At 38.5% G+C, this 21,944-nt stretch overlaps 1 protein-coding gene across 2 annotated transcripts in view; it reads left to right on the top strand.

Moving 5' to 3' along the window:
- LOC143039925 (transcriptional adapter 1-like) overlaps positions 1 to 18,496 on the top strand; it is a 231,572-nt gene extending 213,076 nt beyond the window's left edge. Inside the window, exon 6 of one of the 2 annotated variants that reach the window (XM_076210317.1) lies at positions 16,692 to 18,496. In XM_076210317.1, coding sequence (XP_076066432.1) covers positions 16,692 to 16,868 — 177 coding nt within the window. In that variant the 3' untranslated portion in view covers positions 16,869 to 18,496. The remainder of the gene's footprint in view (positions 1 to 16,691) is intronic. The other variant, XM_076210316.1, reaches the window with a different exon arrangement.
- Positions 18,497 to 21,944: the final 3,448 nt, after the last annotated feature.

Here is a 21,944-nt window from a genome sequence, read left to right as displayed (position 1 = left end):
AATTCAGATTGAGAATTTCCTCTCAAAAATACAAGATTTTGACGAGGAAATTCACGATTTTCTCCCAGAAGAAGAAAAGGACGAGGATATGGAGAAATCCAGAGCTTACCGCCTGTCCGTTCTTCTTGAATTGTCTCCTTATAAGGAACGGAGACAAGAGTTAAGGGGAGTTCTTGAATCTAAAATAGGTGAAAAACTAAACAAGTCCACTGATAATTCTGTAAAACTTCCTCTTCCTCCTATTGTTCTTCAACATTTCGAGAACAATTCCAGCAATCCTTTTGCTTATTTCAACTTTAAAAAGGGTTTTCTGATAGCCTTAGCTGGTATCCCCAATCTGACTAATTGTCAGAAGTTAATTTATTTGAAGGGATACCTCAGAGGGGAGGCTTTCCATTTAGAAGAGAATTTACCAGTGGATGATTAAAATTTTGACTCTGCTTTCCTTCTTCTTGATGAGTTGTATTTCAACAAGGAAGAAATTCTTGATAAGGTGTTGATTTCCATTATTAATGCACCTGAGGTCTCACTCTTGAGAGACCTTGAAAGTTACATTAGGTCTGTAGATTCGGAGCTACAAGACCTTAAGGGAATTGGGGTAGATTCCACTAGGCCTGGAAGCGAGGGCCTCCTCTTGATAAGTAAATTAATCTTAAATAGATTGCCTAAATTTTTTCTAATTGAATTGTCTCGGGTGATTAATTCTAATTACCCCAATTTACAAAGGATTACAAAGGCGGAGCATGCCGACAGGAGACCTTTTGATCCATATCTAGGTCGGATGCAAAAAAATAAAAAATAAAAACAAATAAAAACAAATTAACAATAAAATTATAAATAAAAACTATAATAATGTAAATAACAAATAAAATACATAAATAACTGCATAGGTATAGTTAAAATAATAAACAAACAGGTAAATAGTAAATAATAAATTGACATATAACTAATAATAAATGAAAATCAGACAGACAAATGATAAAACAAAAACAAATAATATAAGATAAATTATAATCATTACAGCATCTTACTTAGGTATTTATCTAAATGATTCTTAAAGCTTCGAACTGAACTACATTGCACTACCTGTGCAGGAAGTTTATTCCATTCATTAACTACACTGTTGGCAAAGTTGTTTCTACCTACTTCCAAATTGAATCTATTTCCGGACAGTTTGAGACCATTGTTTCTTGTCTGATTCTCATTCAATGTGAAAATTCTGTCACTTTTGATGTTGTCAATTCCCTTTAAAATCTTAAAGACCTGTATCAAGTCACCTCTGAGTCTACGCTTTTTTAGGGAAAACAGATTCATATGTTTTAGTCGATTTTCGTATGATTTATTTTTTATATTTGGAATCAGTTTTGTGGCTCGCCGTTGCACTTTTTCCAGTCTGTCAATGTCTTTAATGAGATTCGGTGACCATACGGAAACAGCATATTCCAAATGTGGACGAACTAACGATTTATATAGCTTGTTAATGAGTGATGGACTTTTGAAATCAAAAGATCGCGCAATCAGTCCCAGAATCTTATTTGCTTTCTCAGAGGCTGAAATACATTGCTTGGATGATTTGAGGTCGTTACTGATAATTACGCCGAGATCTTTTTCACTATCCACTTTTGTTAACGAATTTCCAAATAACTTGTAATCGTACTTACTGTTATTTTTACCTATGTGCATTACTTTGCATTTACTTGTGTTAAATTTCATTAGCCACTTTTCAAACCATTGCTGTAATTTATCTAAATCTTCTTGAATATCTAATTGGTTTGAGTGATCATTTGCCACTCCGCACAGTTTTGTATCATCAGCAAATTTGGAAATAGTAGATTTTAGTCCATGGTCTATATCATTTATATATACTATGAATAGAAGTGGCCCAAGAACGGAACCCTGAGGAACTCCACTTGCAACACTTTTCCATCCAGAAGTTTTTCCATTTAAAACAACTCTCTGTTTTCAACCATTCAACCAATTACTAGTCCAACCTAATAGGCTACCACTTATTCCATGCAAAGCTAGTTTAGTAAGTAGTCTTTCGTGTGGGACGGTATCAAAAGCTTTTGCAAAGTCTAGATATATTAAATCTATATTGTTTCTTTTGTCATAATTGGAGATAACTGTGTTGTAGAATTCGAGTAAGTTAGTCACGCAAGAACGTTTCCATCTGAAACCATGCTGGCTATCATTTATCAAACGGTTACTTTCTAAATGATGTTCGATAGCATCTCTGATGATAGTTTCCATTATTTTTCCTACGATTGAAGTCAAACTTATAGGCCTATAGTTATTTGGCTTCTTTTTGTCACCTTTTTTGAATATGGGAGTAACGTTAGCTAGCTTCCATTCTCTTGGGCCATCTCCGGATATGATGGATTTCTTGAAAATAATTTCTAATGGAACAACAATCTCATTTTTCATTTCCTTTAAGATTCTTGGATGCCAACCGTCAGGCCCTGGTGTTTTATTAACTTTGAGTTTGTCTATACACCTTTTGATTTTTTCTTTTGTTATATTTACCGTAGTGAGTAAGTTTACCCCAGACTTTTCACAGGTTTCAGTTTGAAATTCACTTTGAGGTGTTTCGTTTACGAATACCGAGCTAAAATAATTGTTTAAGATATTACACATTCCTTCATTTGAATATTCAAGTTGACCGTCAGCAGATAATAGTGGACCAATGTGATTCCTAACAACCTTTTTATCTCTAATGTAACTATAGAATTCTTTGGGATTCTCTTTGGATTTCTCAGCGATGTTCATTTCGTATTGTCCTTTTCTTTTTCTTATTGTCTTTTTTAAATCTCTCTTTATTGATACATAACTTTCATAGTCATTAGATGCACCCGAGCACTTATATTTCTTATAAGCCTGTCTCTTTTTAGCAATACTTTTTTCAGTTTCTTTGTCGAGCCACTTTGGGCGAGCCTGATTTGGGGGACGTCTGTCCTTAAAAGGAATGTAAGTTTGAATCATCTTAGTGAGCGTATTTTGAAATATTTCCCACATCTGATCTACAGGCCTTTCGTTTAATTTGGCCTCCCAATCTGTAAGCTGAAGCTCCTGACGTAGTCCTATGAACTGAGCTTTACTGAAATCGGGTATTTTAGAAGCACAAGTATCTATTCTAAAATTGTTTAGGAGTTTGAATCTGACTAAGTTGTGATCGCTATTTGCAATAGATTCACCGACTTCTACATCACTTACCATGCTTTCGCGGCTAGTGATCAAAAGATCGAGTAAGTTTCCATATCTTTTGGGCTCTTTTACATGCTGAATTAAGTCATTGTCAGCAAGAAAATCAATGAAGCGATTACCTATATGGCCATGTTCAAGGGTCATCCAATCAATGTCAGTAAAATTGAAATCACCCATTATCAATAAATCCCGGTTGCAGAAACTAGACAGTTCTTGAAATAACAGTTTGTCGTCTGCTAATGATAATGTCTTTGGCCTATATATTACACCTATATTAATTTTTTTTCCATTTGTTTGGGTTAACTCAACCCACAAACTATCATATGCATCCTGTTTCACTTTCTCTAAAACACAAGCATGAACATTGTTTTTAACGTACAATAGAACACCCCCACCTTTCTTGTGGTTTCTATCCTGATGAAAGTGTTTAAATCCCGCAATATTAAATTCAGCTTCGAACTCTGTACCATTTAACCATGTCTCAGTTATTCCTATCATATCGAGATTTTCGCTTTTGACATACGCCTGTATTTCTTGAAATTTGTTCCTAATACTACGAGCATTAAAGTACATGGTTTTAAGAAACTCGTGATTATTTCTTTTTGACACATTTTAAGTCAGTTTTGGTTAGACTTAAAATGTGATCAGATGATCTTGGTGTCAAACCTAAACGAAGTCTTACTACCAGCTCCCTTGCTTTCAAGGAAATTTCCTTGAAAAAGCCAGTTGATTCCAGTAAGGGAGTTGATGGCTCCTTTAAGGTCAATTCTAATCCCATTAAGAAGTCTATTAGTAGATGTAAATTTTGCCCTGCTTCCGACCATGCTAGTTCAAAGTGTACTTCATATAAATCCCTTGAGCACAGGAAAGCTAGAGCAGCTCAGTTAGGACTGTGCAATAGATGCCTAAATCATGGACATGGTTCTTTGGAATGCCCTGGGTTAAAGGCTGCTCTGCCTTACAAATGTTTTGTTTGCAACAAACCCGAGCATCATGGAGCCATGTGTCCTATGGCTTATAAGACACCACTTTCTGAAGGGAAAGTGTTTAATTTTCATAATTCAACAGATTCCATTGTTCCTTTGGTCTCCCTATTAGCAGAGGAAAGAGAACTGCCCAATGTCTCTTTTTGTTGGACACTGGAGCCCAGTTTTCTATCCTTAATAAGGAATTTGTAGAGGACAAAGTTGGACCTTGTTTAAGTCCTCCTATGGACAAGTTGATTTCTTCCTTTGGTTTACCTCTAATGAATACAAGAGGTTTTAACTACACTGCTAACATAAAACTCCCTTCAGGGATGAATTTGTTTAGTTTGTTCTTTGCCATTGAAGGATTCAACTTGTCCTTACAAATTCCTTCCTTATCTTCTGTACTCCTTATTATGAATAATCACCAATTTTTTGTCTTGCCAAGTTTTCCAAAAGTGAAGGGAGACCAACTGAACGTTTAGGGATCATAGGTAATGATATTCTTCAAAACTTCTCAAACTTTTTCAATTGAAAGTGCCCCCTTGTATGGTAGCCCGTCATGCAAGGTTATCAAACTTGCTGATGGTTACATTCCATACGCGACTGGGGCTCAATATATCCCTCCTAGTGAGAAGCCTTTCTACTTAAAGAGAATGATAAGGGGGATTCCTGAAATGCCCTCTAATGAAATCCAAGACGTTGATAGTTTCAAATGCAAGGAGAGGTCTTTGAGGATAAAACCAGACTCTGACCTTGGAGTGGATTCTTTTAATTGCTTAGAGGAATATCATGGAGATTCACTTGTTTTCTATATTTCTTCTTTCAAGACCGATGGAGTTTCTCTAAAGAAAACTGAGAAAATGCACTTCCCTTACTCAGTCTTATAAGACTGTTAAATATTTTCCTCCCAAAAGGTTAGGCAAAGAAAAGTTTCTTGTCAACTTCTGTTTGGAACCTGTAAGTTCTCAATTTGATCCTTTGCAGGAAGTTTTTATTAATTCTAATGTTGAGTATGGTCTTGACAATTTCTATTCTTTAGAGTCCATTGGTATTAAAGAGGAACAGACACATTGATGAATTTAAACAGTCCATTTCCTTCAAGAATGGACATTACTATGTGAAGATCCCGTGGAAAAAGGATTTAGTGGATCTTGTTCCCTCTAACCTTAAGATATATCTAGCTGTGGCTCAAAGGGTTTATGACAAACTTGAGCAAAAGGGGCTTAGAGAGGAATATGAAGCTGTGTTTGACTAGCAAGAGGCCTTGGGTATTATTGAGCCAGTAACTGAAAGAGTCCCTGGACAAAACTTTATACCCCATAGACATGTGTTGAAGGATGATGATCGTGCCACTTCTAGAATAAGGCTAGTTTTCAATTGCTCTCTCAAAGTAGGAAAAGCTCCTTCCTAAAATGAAGCTGCATTACCGGGAGTTGACTTGATGAACAACCTCCTCTCTCTCTTGTTGTATTTCAGGACCAATAATCATGTCATTTTGACTGATGTTATGAAAGCCTTCTTGCAGATCTGTTTGAAAGATGAGGCTAATCGTAACAGGTTCTGTTTCTTCAGGAGGATTAACGACCAGTATATACCCTTCAGGTACAATACTATCATTTTTGGCTTCATTTACTCCCCTTTCATTCTAAATTTCATTATCCAACACCATCTTTCTTTGCAGCCTGACTCTCTAACTGCCTCCTTAATCAAAGATAAATTTTATGTAGACAATTTGGTCTACACAACCAATGAGCTTTGTTCCCTCCCTGCAATGGTCGAGAAAATTAATGAGATCATGCTCAATGGAGGTTTACCTTTCAGGGAGTGGACATGCAATTCAACTTCTGTTCTTTCTGTTCTTGATCAAGAAGTAGTTTGCAATAAAGAAGAGGTTGTTGTTGTTGTTGTCGTTCCCTAGACTGTCTGTCCGAGCAGTCCCGTCTCCCCAAGGAAGGCCACAGCCGAAACTGGGTTTTCCCACAAATCCTTTATAGAGTGTATGTTGTGTTGTTTGCGTGCATGATTGTGTATAATGCAGTCTTCCATTATGGTCCTCGCTTCGCTCGCGAGCGAAGCGAGGACTGACGTCATATTTTTCTGGTGTTTGATCAAACATTTTGGTGTTTTATGATTTTTTGTTTTATTTGACCAAATGACAAAGAATCTTGTCATCGGAGTTTAATGGGTTAAGGGAGACATTGTCAATGCTGCTGTTGTACAAGTTGACACTCCTCTAACAGATGTCTCTAAGTTTTCTTCCTATAGTAAACTTCTTCATCACACTTCTTTGATTTTTAAGGCTGTCTTTCTGTTCAAGAAGTCTAATGCTGACCCTTTTAAGGCAGCATCTAATTATTTGATGAGTATTATGCAAAGGGATTCCTTTCTTGCTGAATTGGCTTATTTGCAGAATTCCAACACTAATGATGTACCTCCTTTGGTAAGTCAAATGAACTTGTTCTTGGACAAGAATGGTTTGATTAGGTCCAAGGGCAGAATTGACAAGAACATTAACCTCAAATATGAGGTTGTCAATCCCCTTCTCTTGTCCAAATCTCATCATTTAACTAAGATCCTAATTTTCTTTATTCATTGTCAAGTTATGCACATGGGAATACAAGCCACACTTAATTTCCTTTGTATGCACGGATTCTGGATACTAAAGGCCAGACAAGCTGTTTTAAGCATTTTGAAGGATTGTATAGTTTGTAGGAAATACAATTCCCATGCAGTTAATTATCCTTCTCCTTCCTCTTTACCTGCCTCTAGGGTGAATCTAAGTGTGCCTTCTGCCCATACTGGTGTAGACTACACAGGGCATTTATGGGTTAGAGACAGGAATGGAGAGAAGGTTAAGGCATACATTCTTATTTTCACATGTTTCAATACTAGAGCAGTTCATTTAGAAGTTGTGGATACAGTACTATGTCCACTCCTGAGTTCATTTTGGCTTTTGTTAGGTTTGCTAACAGATATGGAATTCCTTCTGCTGTTTATTCAGACAACGCTAAATCTTTTGTACAAGCGGGAAATGTTATTGAACAACTTTTGTCTTCTGAATTTGAAGAGAAATTTAAAACTTCCCCTGTTCAGCATAAACCAATCCTATTTATGCTGCTTGGTATGGTGCCACTTGGGAACGGTTAATACAGACAGTGAAACAATGTTTGTATAAGGTATTGGGTAGGTCTGTTCCTTCCCTGGCAGAGATTACCACTCTTTTGTCTGATGTTCAAAATTTTTTGAACAATAGACCACTAACTTATCGTTCTTGTGAAAATGAGGTAGATGTTATTACCCAAATCATTTCCTTATTGGAAGGACCATTCCTTCCTTGATGTTTGGAGACTTGGAAGAAGTCCCTGAATGGGAATCGAGAGAAGACTACCCTTCTCTTCTCAACTTGGTCATGGACTGTAGGGATTATTTTTATGAAGAGTTCAAGAAACAATGGTTGACGGAGTACTTGGTCAGCTTAAGGGAAAGGGATAGAGCTGCATATCACAGTTCTAGAAGCTGGGAAAAGGGTGATATTGCCTTTTTGAAACTCCCCTTCAAGACCAGACCCTACTGGCCCTTAGTTCGTATTGTGGAAACTTTTCCTGACCCAGACAAGGTGATACGTACAGTCTCTGTCATTAAGCCTGATGGAAACTCTATTAAAGTCAACATTAAACTTTTAATCCCTCTAGAGCTCCATGCTGAGTTGAGTTCCAGTCTTGAGGATGAATCCCCTGGGGATCCTAATGTTCAGGCTAGAGAGTCTGAACCCTTTGAAAAGGTCTCAGACTCAGAGGAGGTTAACTCTTTACAAGACGATTGTGTCTCACTGGAACCTACCTCTGTGAGGCCAACTCGTAAGACTGCGCTAGCCTCTAGAGACCTAGTGAGGTCTCTAGCAAACAAAAACTTGTTATAAATTTTGCTCGAAAGTGTTATATTTCTTAAACACTTTCTTTTTGTTGTCGGGGAGGCTGTGGTAATTGTTGTTACGGGAATTGCATTGTTTACCTTGAGCTACAGCGATTTCCTGAAGGCTTGTTTAATTTTGAATCGGGAACCTTTCCTATAACTTCGTACCACACTATCGTAATTTTAATTAATATATTATTAAACTCCCCTCCCTCTTTATTATTCATTAAGCCTATGTTGTAATTTTGATTAACAAATCGGGAACTTTGAGAACTTACTTAAAGTATTAGTTGTCCCGTGGTTTCGAAGCCGTTTTACAAGCTCGTAAGAATCCCAGCCGAACGAGACTATGTTTAGTTAACTGAACCTCAGACAAGCTTCAACTCTGGTACCAGACACAACAAATAAACCTCGGCAAGGGAATTCTACAGTTAGATCGAAGCCTCAAGAATACACTTTCAGTTCCGACGATAGTTAGAGAACTCAACCAAGTAAGTTCTCTAACATTCTCGAATTTGAAGTCAATTACAATAAATGTAAATAACAAATAAAATACATAGATAAATGCATACGTATAGTTAAATAATAAACAAACAGGTAAATAGTAAATAATTATAAATTGACATATAACTAATAATAAATGAAAATCAAACAGACAAGTGATAAAACAAAAACAAATAATATAAAATAAATTATAATCATTACAGCATCTTGCTTAGGTGTTTATCTAAATGATTCTTAAAGCTTCGAACTGAACTACATTGCACTACTGTGCAGGAAGTTTATTCCATTCATTAACTACACGGTTGGCAAAGTTGTTTCTACCTACTTCCAAATTGAATCTATTTCCGGACAGTTTGAGACCATTGTTTCTTGTCTGATTCTCATTCAATGTGAAAATTTTGTCACTTTTGATGTCAGTTCCCTTTAGAATCTTAAAGACCTGTATCAAGTCACCTCTGAGTCTATGCTTTTTTAGGGAAAACAGATTCATATGTTTTAGTTGATTTTCGAATGATTTATTTTTTATATTTGGAATCAGTTTTGTGGCTCGCCTTTGTACTTTTTCCAGTCTGTCAATGTCTTTAATGAGATTTGGTGACCATATGGAAACAGCATATTCCAAATATGGACAAACTAACGATTTAGATAGCTTGTTAATGAGTGATGGACTTTTGAAATCAAAAGATCACACAATCAGTCCTAGAATCTTATTTGCTTTCTCAGAGGCTGAAATACACTGCTTGGATGATTTGAGGTTGTTACTGATAATTATGCCGAGATCTTTTTCATTATCCACTTTTGTTAATGAATTTCCAAATAACTTGTAATCGTACTTACTGTTATTTCTACCTATGTGCATTACCTTGCATTTACTTGTATTAAATTTCATTAGCCACTTTTCAGACCATTGCTGTAATTTATCTAAATCTTCTTGAATATCTAATTGGTTTAAGTGATCATTTGCCATTCTGCACAGTTTTGTATCATCAGCAAATTTGGAAAGAGTAGATTTTAGTCCATGGTCTATATCATATATACTATGAATAGAAGTGGCCCAAGAACAGAACCCTGAGGAACTCCTCTTGTAACATTTTTCCATCTAGAAGTTTTTCCATTTAAGACAACTCTCTGTTTTCAACCATTCAACCAATTACTAGTCCAACCTAATAGGCTACCACTTATTCCGTGTAAAGCTAATTTAGTAAGTAGTCTTTCATGTGGGACGGTATCAAAAGCTTTTGCAAAGTCTAGATATATTAAATTATATTGTTTCTTTAGTCAAAATTCGAGATAACTGTGTTGTAGAATTCGAGTAAGTTAGTCACGCAAGAACATTTCCGTCTGAAACCATGCCGGCTATCATTTATCAAACAGTTACTTTCTAAATGATGTTCGATAGCATCTCTGATGATAGTTTCCATTATTTTTCCTATGATTGAAGTCAAACTTATAGGCCTATAGTTATTTGGCTTCTTTTTGTCACCTTTTTTGAATATGGGAGTAACGTTAGCTAGCTTCCATTCTCTTGGGCCATCTCCGGATATGATGGATTTCTTGAAAATAATTTCTAATGGAACAACAATCTCATTTTTCATTTCCTTTAAGATTCTTGGATGCCAACTTGTCCCCTTTTACCTTGTAAAGTGGAACTAGACAAGCACTCTACCAGTCCACTGGCACTTAAACTCTACCCTCTTATAGACAAACATGAAAGCACCTCACCAGCCAGTCCACCATCATTGTCATTTTAAGACACTCTATATGACATCCATCTAATCCAGGTGCTTTACCTGCTCTTATCCTTTAACCTCTTCACTCCAGGGCACATCGCGCGTCTGACAGCATTAGCTGCTCGACATACGATGTTGCATCATAATAATCGCATTATAAAAAATAAAGTCGGTGCTCAATTGTTTATTCTCTTTCACCCGTGTATTTTGATAACCATAGAAAATTGATGAAGCCAGTTTAGAGATAATGGAAATTACGTAGGTACGACTACAATAAATATAATCAAAATGCCGACATCAGCATCATCGAGTATCCACTTGCTCTTCATGCCGCCTACATAGGCGTCACCGTATAGAAGTGGTTAATTAAACATACATAACAAAAAGAATTTCCCCCATTATAAGGTGTGGCTGAATATACACTCACTCTACAGGGTCTAACAAATAAATCCGTACAACTTCTTATCACATGTTTTAAGATTAATATCTCGGGTTATAATAAACAGAGAGTTATGAAATTTTCAGTATATTTAGAAAAGGCAATAAGAACAATGATTTCATTCAATGTAACCACCTTCAGCTGTTATGACGCTTTCAACGCGTTTACGAATCTTGGATACAGCGTTGATGATCTCAGACTTTGATAATGAACCCACAGCCTTCTTGATGTCTGTCTTCAGGGTTGTTATACTTCTGTGTGGCTTGTCACATGCCTTGGCCTCAATTCGCGCCCAAAAATAATAATCTAAAGGGTTTAGGTCTGCACATTTGACCCTTCGAGAAGGTTGGTGGTCCTCTTCGCTGTGTGGGCTGGAGCCGAGTCTTGTTGGAAGACAAACTGGTTGCCACTAGCCTTATCTTTCATCCAGGGTATTATTTTCTCTTCTAGAACTTTGCAATAGACAACGGCATTGACTTTCTCCTTGTTGAAGAAGTGAGTGAAGACGTCCCCCTCAGTTGACACCACACAGAGCACCATGACACTTGCTGGTTTCTTCGTCGTTGTCTTGTGTTGAACCTCTGAGGATGAGGAGGCTATCCAGCGATCATTCCACTTATTGAAAGTCGCATCAACCGTGAAAATCTTCTCGTCGGAAAAAAACTTGATGACTGAGCCATTCGACTTCATCCAGTTCAACAGCTTTTGGCACCTGGTCAAGCGGATTTCTTTCATTTTTCGTGTCAAAAGATGTCTTTTTCCTTGTGAGAATGAGGTTAATCCCAATTTCTTTAATGCTCTGTGAATTGTCATTGTGCTGACACCTCTCTTCTTTGCCAATGTCGATAATGGTAAGGCTGGATTTGCATTGACACTTCTCTTGAGACCAGCTAAAAAGCGAGGTGTTAGAATTCTGCCCCTTCTGGGCTTGTGAGCAGCTCGTTGGTCTTCGCCGGTCTCATCAAAACGTTTACAAACATCGTAAACAGTTTGTCTGGAGTATTTTAGCATCCTTATTATGGCGCTAGGAGTGTGACCCGCACGACGAAGTTCGCATATGGCTGAACGTTTGGCTTGTTCCATTGCTTAATGTTTATTGCACCGGTGCTAGTATACAACTGGCTAAATTATTAGACAAATGGAAGTATCTGGAAACAATCAGAATTGCCATATGTTACTTTTTAAGTGCTTAAAACCTCTTCAAAGTTTGTACGGATTTATCTGTTAGACCCTGTACATCCACCCCACACTCATCCAAAACCCATTCATCACCTCTCCCATCATAGTAACTTTGGATGAAGGATTATCCTTATCTCTCACCACCAAGATTGGGTCGAAGTACTGGCGAATGTATTTAAGTCCAAGTACTTTGATATTTTCCAAGTTCAAGTATAGTAATTTTCAGTATATTTAAAGTCCAAGTACTTGCCATTGTAATTAAGTTCAAGGAATTTATGTAGTTATGTTGAGCGAGGAAGGGAGAAGGCAGGAGATAAGGATGAGTGGAGGGTGGCTGTGTACAGATGATAATGTTATGCAAGAAAGGGAGGGGTGGGGGATGGAGGGGTAGGGTGTGCTTATGTGTGAATGATATTTTGATGAAGCCTGAAAGGCTTTCTCCTTGTCTTCTCTTGTTCTGCTTGAAGGGACAGAGATGGTGGGGAGGGGTTGCCTATTAAGTGAAGTGGCCTTGCAGTGAATGTACTGTGTCTTGCTACATTGCTTTTGACCTAGGGCAGTGGGAATGATACAGAGATGACCTGTCATCCAAGAGGAGTAAAGATGAGAGGGAGGAAAGGGTGGTGGAGGGAAGTGGAATGGTTGGGAGTAGGTATGTGCTTCTACTTTGGCTACCTCCCTTGTAAGGGGGAAAAAGCTCTTGGGATATAAATAGACTTTATGTAGTAAAAAATTCCTGTTACAGATTTGTAAAACAGAAAAGTAAATGGAAATTTTACCTTTTAGCACATCACTGCTTTTATCACAGAATTATTAATCCCCCAAGACATTTACTTGCTTCTCTCAATCTACAGTTTACTTCCCCAAGTACTCCATTTCCTGCTATATTTCTGAAACCCCAAATACCTAAAACTATCCACTTCCTCCTGCCACTCTCCTTTAAGGCTAACTTCTAACTCCCTCCCACCATCTCCCCTTACTTACTTTCAACTTTCTCTTATTGCATAACTTCCCAATCTCTTTACTAACTCCCTTAATTCCTCCTCTGACCCTGTCAGTGCAGTGTCATCCACAAACAACAATTGGGTCACCTCCCACCTCTCTCCGCCATCTCTAACCATCTCCAATTCCCTGCCCACTACACTCGTATTTACCTTCCATAACACCCCATCCATGTACACATTGAGCAGCCATGGAGGCTCTGCAACTTTTGTAAAAACTCTTGTTTGCCATTAACAGTTTTCTCCCAATCCTAGATATCTGAATACTTCCCACAGTGCCTTCCTATCTACTCTGCCATAAGCTTTCTCCAAATCCATAACATACATACACCAAGGGCTTTTTCCCTCTTATAAGGGAGGTAGCCAAAATCAAAAGCATAAATCCATTCCCCCCCAAATCCATACCCCCCCAAAAAAAAAAATCCTTACCTTATGCCATAACCTTCTCACAAATCTGCCTTACCACAAAAATTTTATGTACACACTGTTCCTCACAAATTATTCCCTCTTTCACTCCTAATCTTTTCAATAAAACCTCTCCCATAAACCTTGTATTTTGTCTATTATGTTTGGGTATTTTTAGCAGCTGTGTTGTAGTTGCTGTGCCAGGTTGTTATCGTTAGGTCATCTGCATAAGTGAGCACTTTTATGTTATGTTTTGGATTTGTTGTGGAGAGAGATATTGCTCCATGGAGGGCTCCATTGTACAATCTTCAAGCAAAGAAATTTGTTTGCCATTTCTTGTCATTGAAATGGTTGTCTGTCTCAATGATCTTTCTCACTAATTTGTGTTTGGGAGCCTTATTAAATGCCTTATGTCCATTTCCACCTGACCTGTTCTTTCTGGTAGTGCTTTATTCTTAACACCTAATACTTGTTGAGTGATGTTTTATAGAAGTAGATAGTTTTGTTTTGGTTCTTTCACTCTAGCAGCAAAAGATAAGGAACAAAGAATGGTTGTAAATGAATGAATGAAAAAATTGACAGCCCAAGGGAATGATCTTCTTGTCTGTTCTGTCAATTTTTTAGTGGATGAGAAGGGGGGGGGTGCCATTTAATGAAGCAGTAGGGGTAAACTACTTGCAGCTATAAGGCCATACCCTGGAGACAATGTGCACTGTATAACTTAGACCCAAGCAGTGTGGCAGGCCTGGGATGACCCTTCATCCATAAGGTGCTAATATGGGAGGAACAGATGGGTTTTGGATGGGTGTGCAGTGGATGTTGGGTGGGTGCATGCCACAAACAGACATTGAGGAATTGGTAAAAATCTGTTACTCCCTTCTAACAAGAAATTAAACTTCATTGGCTGTATGTGATATAAAAACACACATTCTGGTGGATGCAAATACAAGACCATTTGGTCTATAAGAAAGCCAGATGCAGAATAATTACATGAGTAATTAAGTAGTGAATGGTGGGATGAGGAAACAAAGAAGGTTGTAGAAGAGAAGAAGCGAGCTTTCCCAGATTGGTTACAAAATAGGACGAGGGAGTCATATGAGAGGTACAAAGAAAAGAAAAGAGAAGTAAAGCAAAAGGTAAAGGAAGCAAAGAGGAGAGCAGATGTGAAATGGGGTAAGAGTATGACAGAAAATTTTGAAAGTAATAAAAAGATGTTTTGGAAAGAAATTAAGAGAGGAAGAGGAGGCGAATCAAGTAGAGAAGAAAAGGTAAAAGGTGCAGATGGAGAGATGATAATGGAAGAGAAGGCAGTAAGGGAAAATGGGCAGAATATTTTAGGGAGTTGCTAAATGTGAAGGAGGAGAGGGAGGGAAAGATAGCTGCAGTGGGAAATGCTAAGAAAATGACTGTGATGAGTGAGGAGAATGGAGGAGAAATAAGGAAGGATGAAGTGAAGGCAGTTGTTAAGATGATGAAAGCAGGTAAGGCACCTGGTCTGGATGGATGCCATGCAGAATGTCTAAAAAAGGAGGTACAGTAATGGTGGACTGGCTGGTGAGGTTATTTAATGTTTGCTGGAGAGAGGGTAGAGTGCCGGAGGACTGGACGAGTGCCTGTATAGTTCCACTTTACAAGGGAAAAGGGGACAAGTGTGAATGTAGTAGTTTCAGAGGGATTAGCTTGTTAAGTGTAGTTGGGAAGGCTTATGGGAGGATCTTGATTGAGAGGATTAGGAGAGGAAGAGAGGGAGTAATTGGTGAGGAACAGTGTGGATTTAGGACAGGTAGAGGTTGTGTAGATCAGATTTTTGTGATAAGACAGATATGTGAGACAGCTATAGGAAAGGGGAAGAATGTTTTTTGGGCCTTTATGGATCTGGAAAAGGCTTACGACAGGGTAGACAGGAAGGCACTGTGGGAGGTTTTGCGGATATACGGGATAGGAGGAAAGCTTCTAGGAGCTGTCAAGAGTTTTTATGAGAATAGTAGAGCTTGTGTCAGGATTAGAAATGGAGAGAGTGAGTGGTTCGAGGTAAAGGTGGGACTTCGTCAAGGATGTGTTATGTCGCCCTGGCTGTTCAACTTATACATGGATGGGGTAGTGCGAGAGGTAAATGCAAGGGTAGTGGGTCAGGGATTGGAGATGGTTAAAGAAAATGGAGAAAAGTGGGAGGTGAGCCAGCTGTTGTTTGCGGATGACACTGCGCTTGTGGCAGGATCAGAGGAGGGATTGAGGAAGTTGGTGACAGAGTTTGGGAGAGTGTGTGATAGAAGAAAGCTGAAGATAAATGTGGGTAAAAGTAAGGTGATATGATGTACAAGGGATGAAAGTGGCAGTAGACTAGAAGTGAGCATTAAGGGAGAGCGACTGGAGGAAGTGAATAGTTTTAGATACTTGAGTGCAAATGTGGCAGGAAAAGGTGGAGTGAAGGTGGAGGTAGAATGTAGAGTGAGAGAAGCGAGTAAATGCCTTGGTGGATTAAAAACTGTAATGAGGAATAGACATTTGGGAATGGATGCTAAGAGGAGACTATATGAAGGAGTGATTGTGCCAACAGCACTGTATGAGGCAGAAAAATGGAACATAAGAGAAGAAGAGAGAAGTAGTTTGAATGTGTTTCAGATGAGGTGTCTGAGAAGTATGATGGGGGTTACTAGGCTAGATAGGGTGAGAAATGATGAGATGAGGAGAACAGGGGTGGAAAGGGAGTTGGGAGATAGGGTTGATGAAAGAGTATTAGGATGTTTTGGACACATGGAAAGAATGAGTGAAGAAAGACTAGTAAAAGAGGTATGGAAGGCAGATGTGGAGGGAGTGAACATGAGGGGACGTCCTAGGATGAGGTGGATGGAATGGTGGAATGGGCAGGGATGGGGGGTGAGGTAGTATGTGTGAGCAAATTTTGACACAGCCTGAATGGATATCTCCCCGTCTTCTCCTTTATGCATGGGGGGACGGAGGGGTCGCCGATTTAATGAAGCAGCCTTGCTGTGGATGTGCTGTGTCTTGCGACACTGCTTCTGACCCAGGGCAGTGGACAAGGTGCAGGGATGACCCATCATCCAGGAGGTGCTAAGATGAGAGGGAGGGTGGAGGGGTGTGGAGTGTTTTCAGGGATGGATTGGGTGGGAATGACTTTGGCTACCTCCCTTTGTAAGGGGGGAAAAAGCCTTGGTATATGTATGTAATTAAGTAGATAGAAAAATAAGTATACCATTTACCAGGCATTGCAACATACTACTTAACTATTTATCTAAATTAATTAAAAATGTTTAACTGTACACCATGCAGTTATGTGAAAAAATGACAGACTTATACAATGTAGTAGTTCATCAGTTATGTTATTTTTCAGATACATCGCAGTGTTATCCCAGTGCATTCTGTGTATGGACCATGTATGGAAAGAATATCCTCCCGTCTTTGGCACCCAGGTTGGGGGGAAGTTGAGCAGGATGCCATTGTGGTACAAGAAACCCTTCTGAAAGACACTTTACGAGAACATCGTTTGGCAGCAAACACTATTACCTGAGTTATGATTATTTTTGTAAAGTAAAAGTACTATTTATTCATATATATATATATATATGGAGAGAGGGTAGAGTGCCGGACGACTGGAGGAGTGCCTGTATAGTTCCACTTTACAAGGGAAAAGGGGACAAGTGTGAATGTAGTAGTTTCAGAGGGATTAGCTTGTTAAGTGTAGTTGGGAAGGCTTATGGGAGGATCTTGATTGAGAGGATTAGGAGAGGAAGAGAGGGAGTAATAGGTGAGGAACAGTGTGGATTTAGGACAGGTAGAGGTTGTGTAGATCAGATCTTTGTGGTAAGACAATTATGTGAGAAAGCTATAGGAAAGGGGAAGAATGTTTTTTGGGCTTTTATGGATCTGGAAAAGGCTTACGATAGGGTAGACAGAAAGGCACTGTGGGAGGTTATGCAGATATATGGGATAGGAGGAAAGCTTCTAGGAGCTGTCAAGAGTTTTTATGAGAGTAGTAGAGCTTGTGTCAGGATTAGAAATGGAGAGAGTGAGTGGTTCGAGGTAAAGGTGGGACTTCGTCAAGGATGCGTTATGTCGCCCTGGCTGTTCAACTTGTACATGGATGGGGTAGTGCGAGAGGTAAATGCAAGGGTAGTGGGTCAGGGATTGGAGATGGTTAAAGAAAATGGAGAAAAGTGGGAGGTGAGCCAGCTGTTGTTTGTGGACGATACTGCGCTTGTGGCAGGATCAGAGGAGGGACTGAGGAAGTTGGTGACAGAGTTTGGGAGAGTATATGATAGAAGAAAGCTATAGATAAATGTGGGTAAAAGTAAGGTGATGAGATGTACAAGGGGTGAAAGTGGCAGTAGACTGGAAGTGAGCATTAAGGGAGAGCGTCTGGAGGAAGTGAATAGTTTTAGATACTTGGGTGCAAATGTGGCAGGAAAAGGTGGAGTGAAAGTGGAGGTAGAATGTAGATTGAGAGAAGCGAGTAAATGCCTTGGTGGATTGAAGAGTGTAATGAGGAATAGACATTTGGGAATGGATGCTAAGAGGAGACTGTATGAAGGAGTGATTGTGCCAACAGCACTGTATGGGGCAGAAAAATGGAACATAAGAGAAGAAGAGAGAAGGAGTTTGAATGTGTTAGAGATGAGGTGTCTGAGAAGTATGATGGGGGTTACTAGGCTAGATAGAGTGAGAAATGATGAGATGAGGAGGAGAACAGTGGTGGAAAGGGAGTTGGGAGATAGGGTTGATGAAAGAATATTAGGATGTTTTGGACACATGGAAAAAATGAGTGAAGAAAGACTAGTAAAAGAGGTATGGAAGGCAGATGTGGAGGGAGTGAACATGAGGGGATGTCCTAGGATGAGGTGGATGGATGGGGTGAAGGGGACTTTGGGGAAGAGGGGAATGTCTGTTGAGGAAGGACGGGAGAGGACAGAAGACGGGTGAATGGAGAATGGTTGTATATGGATGATGTTGTGATGCATGAGGTGGAATGGGCAGGGGGATGGGGGTGAGGTAGTATGTGTGAGCAAAATTTGACGCAGCCCGAAGGGATTTCTCCCCGTATTCTCCTTTTATGCATGGGGGGATGAAGAGGGGGGGTCGCCGATTTAAAGGTCAGATATCAACAGATATACCATTCACTAAAAATCATCGAAAAAGTACTTTTTAAAAGCATACAAATAAAGTTTTTACCTATTACAGAAGATTTATTCAGAAAATTCACTTTTAATTGCGCCTCGCATACCACTTTTCCGAAGTCTAGATATTCAGAATAACAATATTGTTTGTTTGGCAACTGTGACGTCATGAACGCGGAATTCCCCGAACCTTTCCCGAAGCGCACGGGCGGAATGTTTCGAATAGCAGACGACGCAATGAAATGAAGACAAAACTGTTTTTTGCCAAATTTGATAAGATGTAGATGGTGGAATTATATAGAATACTGTCAGTATGTTTTTTTTATGTACATTAAACTGTAAATACAAAAAGTTATGGAAGTCTTGATATCTGACCTTTACAGGTCAGATATCAAGACTTCCATAACTTTTTGTTTTTACAGTTTAATGTACATAAAAAAAAAACATACTGACAGTATTCTATATAATTCCACCATCTACATCTTATCAAATTTGACAAAAAACAGTTTTGTCTTCATTTCATTGCTTCGTCTGCTATTCGAAACATTCCGCCCGTGCGCTTCGGGAAAGGTTCGGGGAATTCCGCGTTCGTGATGTCACAGTTGCCAAACAAACAATATTGTTATTCTGAATATCTAGACTTCGGAAAAGTGGTATGCGAGGCGCAATTAAAAGTGAATTTTCTGAATAAATTCTTCTGTAATAGGTAAAAACTTTATTTGTATGCTTTTAAAAAGTACTTTTTCGAGCAATACGATGATTTTTAGTGAATGGTATATCTGTTGATGTCTGACCTTTAATGAAGCGGCCTTGCTGTGGATGTGCTGTGTCTTGTGACACTGCTTCTAACCCAGGGCAGTGGACAAGGTGCAGGGATGACCTGTCATCCAGGAGGTGCTAAGATAAGAGGGAGGGTGGAAGGGTGTGGAGTGTATTCAGGGATGGAATGGGTGGGAATGATTTTATGCCTTTTCCTTTTTGGCCACCTCCCTTGTAAGGGGGAGAAAGCCTTGGTATATGTATGTATATGTATGTATATATATATATATATATATATATATATAGATATATATATATATATAGATATATATATGTATATAGTATATATCTATAGTATATATATATAGTATATATATATATAGTATATATATATAGTATGTATATATATATAGTATATCTATTTAGTATATATATATATAGTATAGATATATATAGTATATATATATATATATATATAGTATATATATATATATATATATATAAAATATATAATATATAGTAACTCCTCACTTAACGACGATGATTCATTCCAGCGACCCTGTCGTTAAGCGAGGAACCCCTTTATTTCAATTAATATACAGTACTGTTCTGTACTGTAGCCTGACAGTAGGCTAATGTTGACAATAAACTTGGTGTTATTACTATAGATCTTTTGTTATACTGTACCTTCATAACTTTCCTATTGTAGCCTAAAATTAATGTAGGCTAGTGTAGCTAGGTCAAACACCACACGAGGCGCCACCGTCGATGACGACCGCCAATAGCGCGTCATTTTATGCGCACGCCATTCAAACGGCTATGCTGAAGAGTGTAGGACTCACAACACTTCCTTGGGGAATCCCTTCCTCTTGAAGATATGCAGAAGAGAAAGAAGAGCCCACTCTGACTTTTAGATAATGATCAGACAAGATATCCTTTAAACAATTGAACATATTACCTCCGATACCCCACTCTGCAAGTTGCTTCAGAATGCCTCCCCACCAGGTAGTATCATAGGCATTTTTCAAGTCAAAAAACACAGCAATGCTCAGATTCTGAATTGCATAGGCATTCTGAATCTCACAAGTGATAAAAAGTAAGGGATCCAGAGTGAACATATTTCTTCTAAATCCAAACTGATGGTTAGATAGATTTTTAGACTCGCAAAAACCAAACTAAATGCATATTAACCATTCTTTCATAGGTCTTACAAATGCAGCTAGTGAGAGCAATAGGTCTGTAGCTTTGTGGGAGATTAAAATCTTTTCCAGCCTTTATAATTGCTATGATAACTGAAGTCTTCTAAGATTTAGGAGAAGACCCAGAAGACCAAAATTTGTTCAGCACATTTAAAAGGAATTTCTTTGAAGATATGGATAAATGATCACCCATGGAATAAAGAATGTCATCCTTTCCAGGAGAGGTTGGGGAGGATAAAGATAAAGCATGATCCAATTCATCCAGGGTAAAAAGAAGATTTATGCCTCTGAGTTCATACTTGTAGGAGGAACTATCGTGGTCTTGTCTCTAATTCTTCTGAAGTCAGGTGAATAATGAAGTGGACTTGAAATATCAGCATAGTGTCTTCCAAAAGCCCCAGCTACCTCTTTTTTATCTGATATAGAAAAGTCTTTAATCTTGAGAGTGGGGAAAGGAGATGGAGCAAACTTTCCCTGTACCTTTCAAATCCTATTCCATACTAAGGTAGGGGGAGAATCATATTTCAACTCGCTAATCAAGTTAATGAAGGATTCCCTCCTTGTTTTCTGAAAGATTTTCTTCTGCTTTGCTTGAGCTCTTCTGTACGTTATCCTATTGGCTAAACAAGAATATCTCAAATATCTCTTATAGCAAGTTTTTGTAATCTTTCTGCCCAAAGCACATTCATCATTCCACCAAGGTACTACTGGGCGTCGAGGTTTACCAGCTCTCCTAGGAATGGATGAAAAGGCACCAGAAAGTAATGCCTACCAGATAATCATATGCATCAGAGTTATTAGAAATATCACTAGTCTTACAATCAATCTCTGTGGATCTCCTAAATAATTCCCAATCAGCCTCTCCTGTCTTCCATTTAGGCAAGCAAGAGGAGGGAATGTTCCTTAAATATTTAATATGAATAGGCCAGTGGTCGCTACCATGTAGATATTCATCTATTGACCAACTGTAATCTAATCTTAAGGATGAATAAATAAGTAAGGGATATTCATCTATTGACCAACTGTAATCTAATCTTAAGGACGATGAATAAATAGTTACGTCTACAACAGAATTTGAAGTGTGAAAGACATCAAACCTAGTTTTGGAACCATCATTCATCAAAATGACATTGTTATTATCAATAAATTAATTATATTACCCTAGTGGTCACACCTTGATTCACCCCATAGAGGATGCTTGGCATTAAAATCACCCATTAAAATAAAAGGCTGAGGAAGCTGGTCAACCAAAGATTGTAGGTCATTTAACTGAAACTGATGGGAGCGGTTCAATACGTCTAGAAGTTGATCTTCCAGTTCAGGCTCCAAATACAAAGAACATAAAGTGATCCATTTAGTGGTAAAAATTTGCACTGCATAAGCCTGCAACACTGAATGTAGATAGAAAATTGTGTAGTTTACAGCCTTGTTAACAATGATACTAGTACCTCCATGAGCACGACCCCCAATCATAGAAGGAGATCTATAAAATTATAATCAAGTCCAACATTAGGT

This window comes from Oratosquilla oratoria, chromosome 27, assembly GCF_046742065.1.
Source record: "Oratosquilla oratoria isolate Oo_2021 chromosome 27, ASM4674206v1, whole genome shotgun sequence".
Taxonomy (NCBI): Eukaryota; Metazoa; Arthropoda; class Malacostraca; order Stomatopoda; family Squillidae; genus Oratosquilla; species Oratosquilla oratoria.
This window is presented reverse-complemented; position numbering and strand designations above follow the sequence as displayed.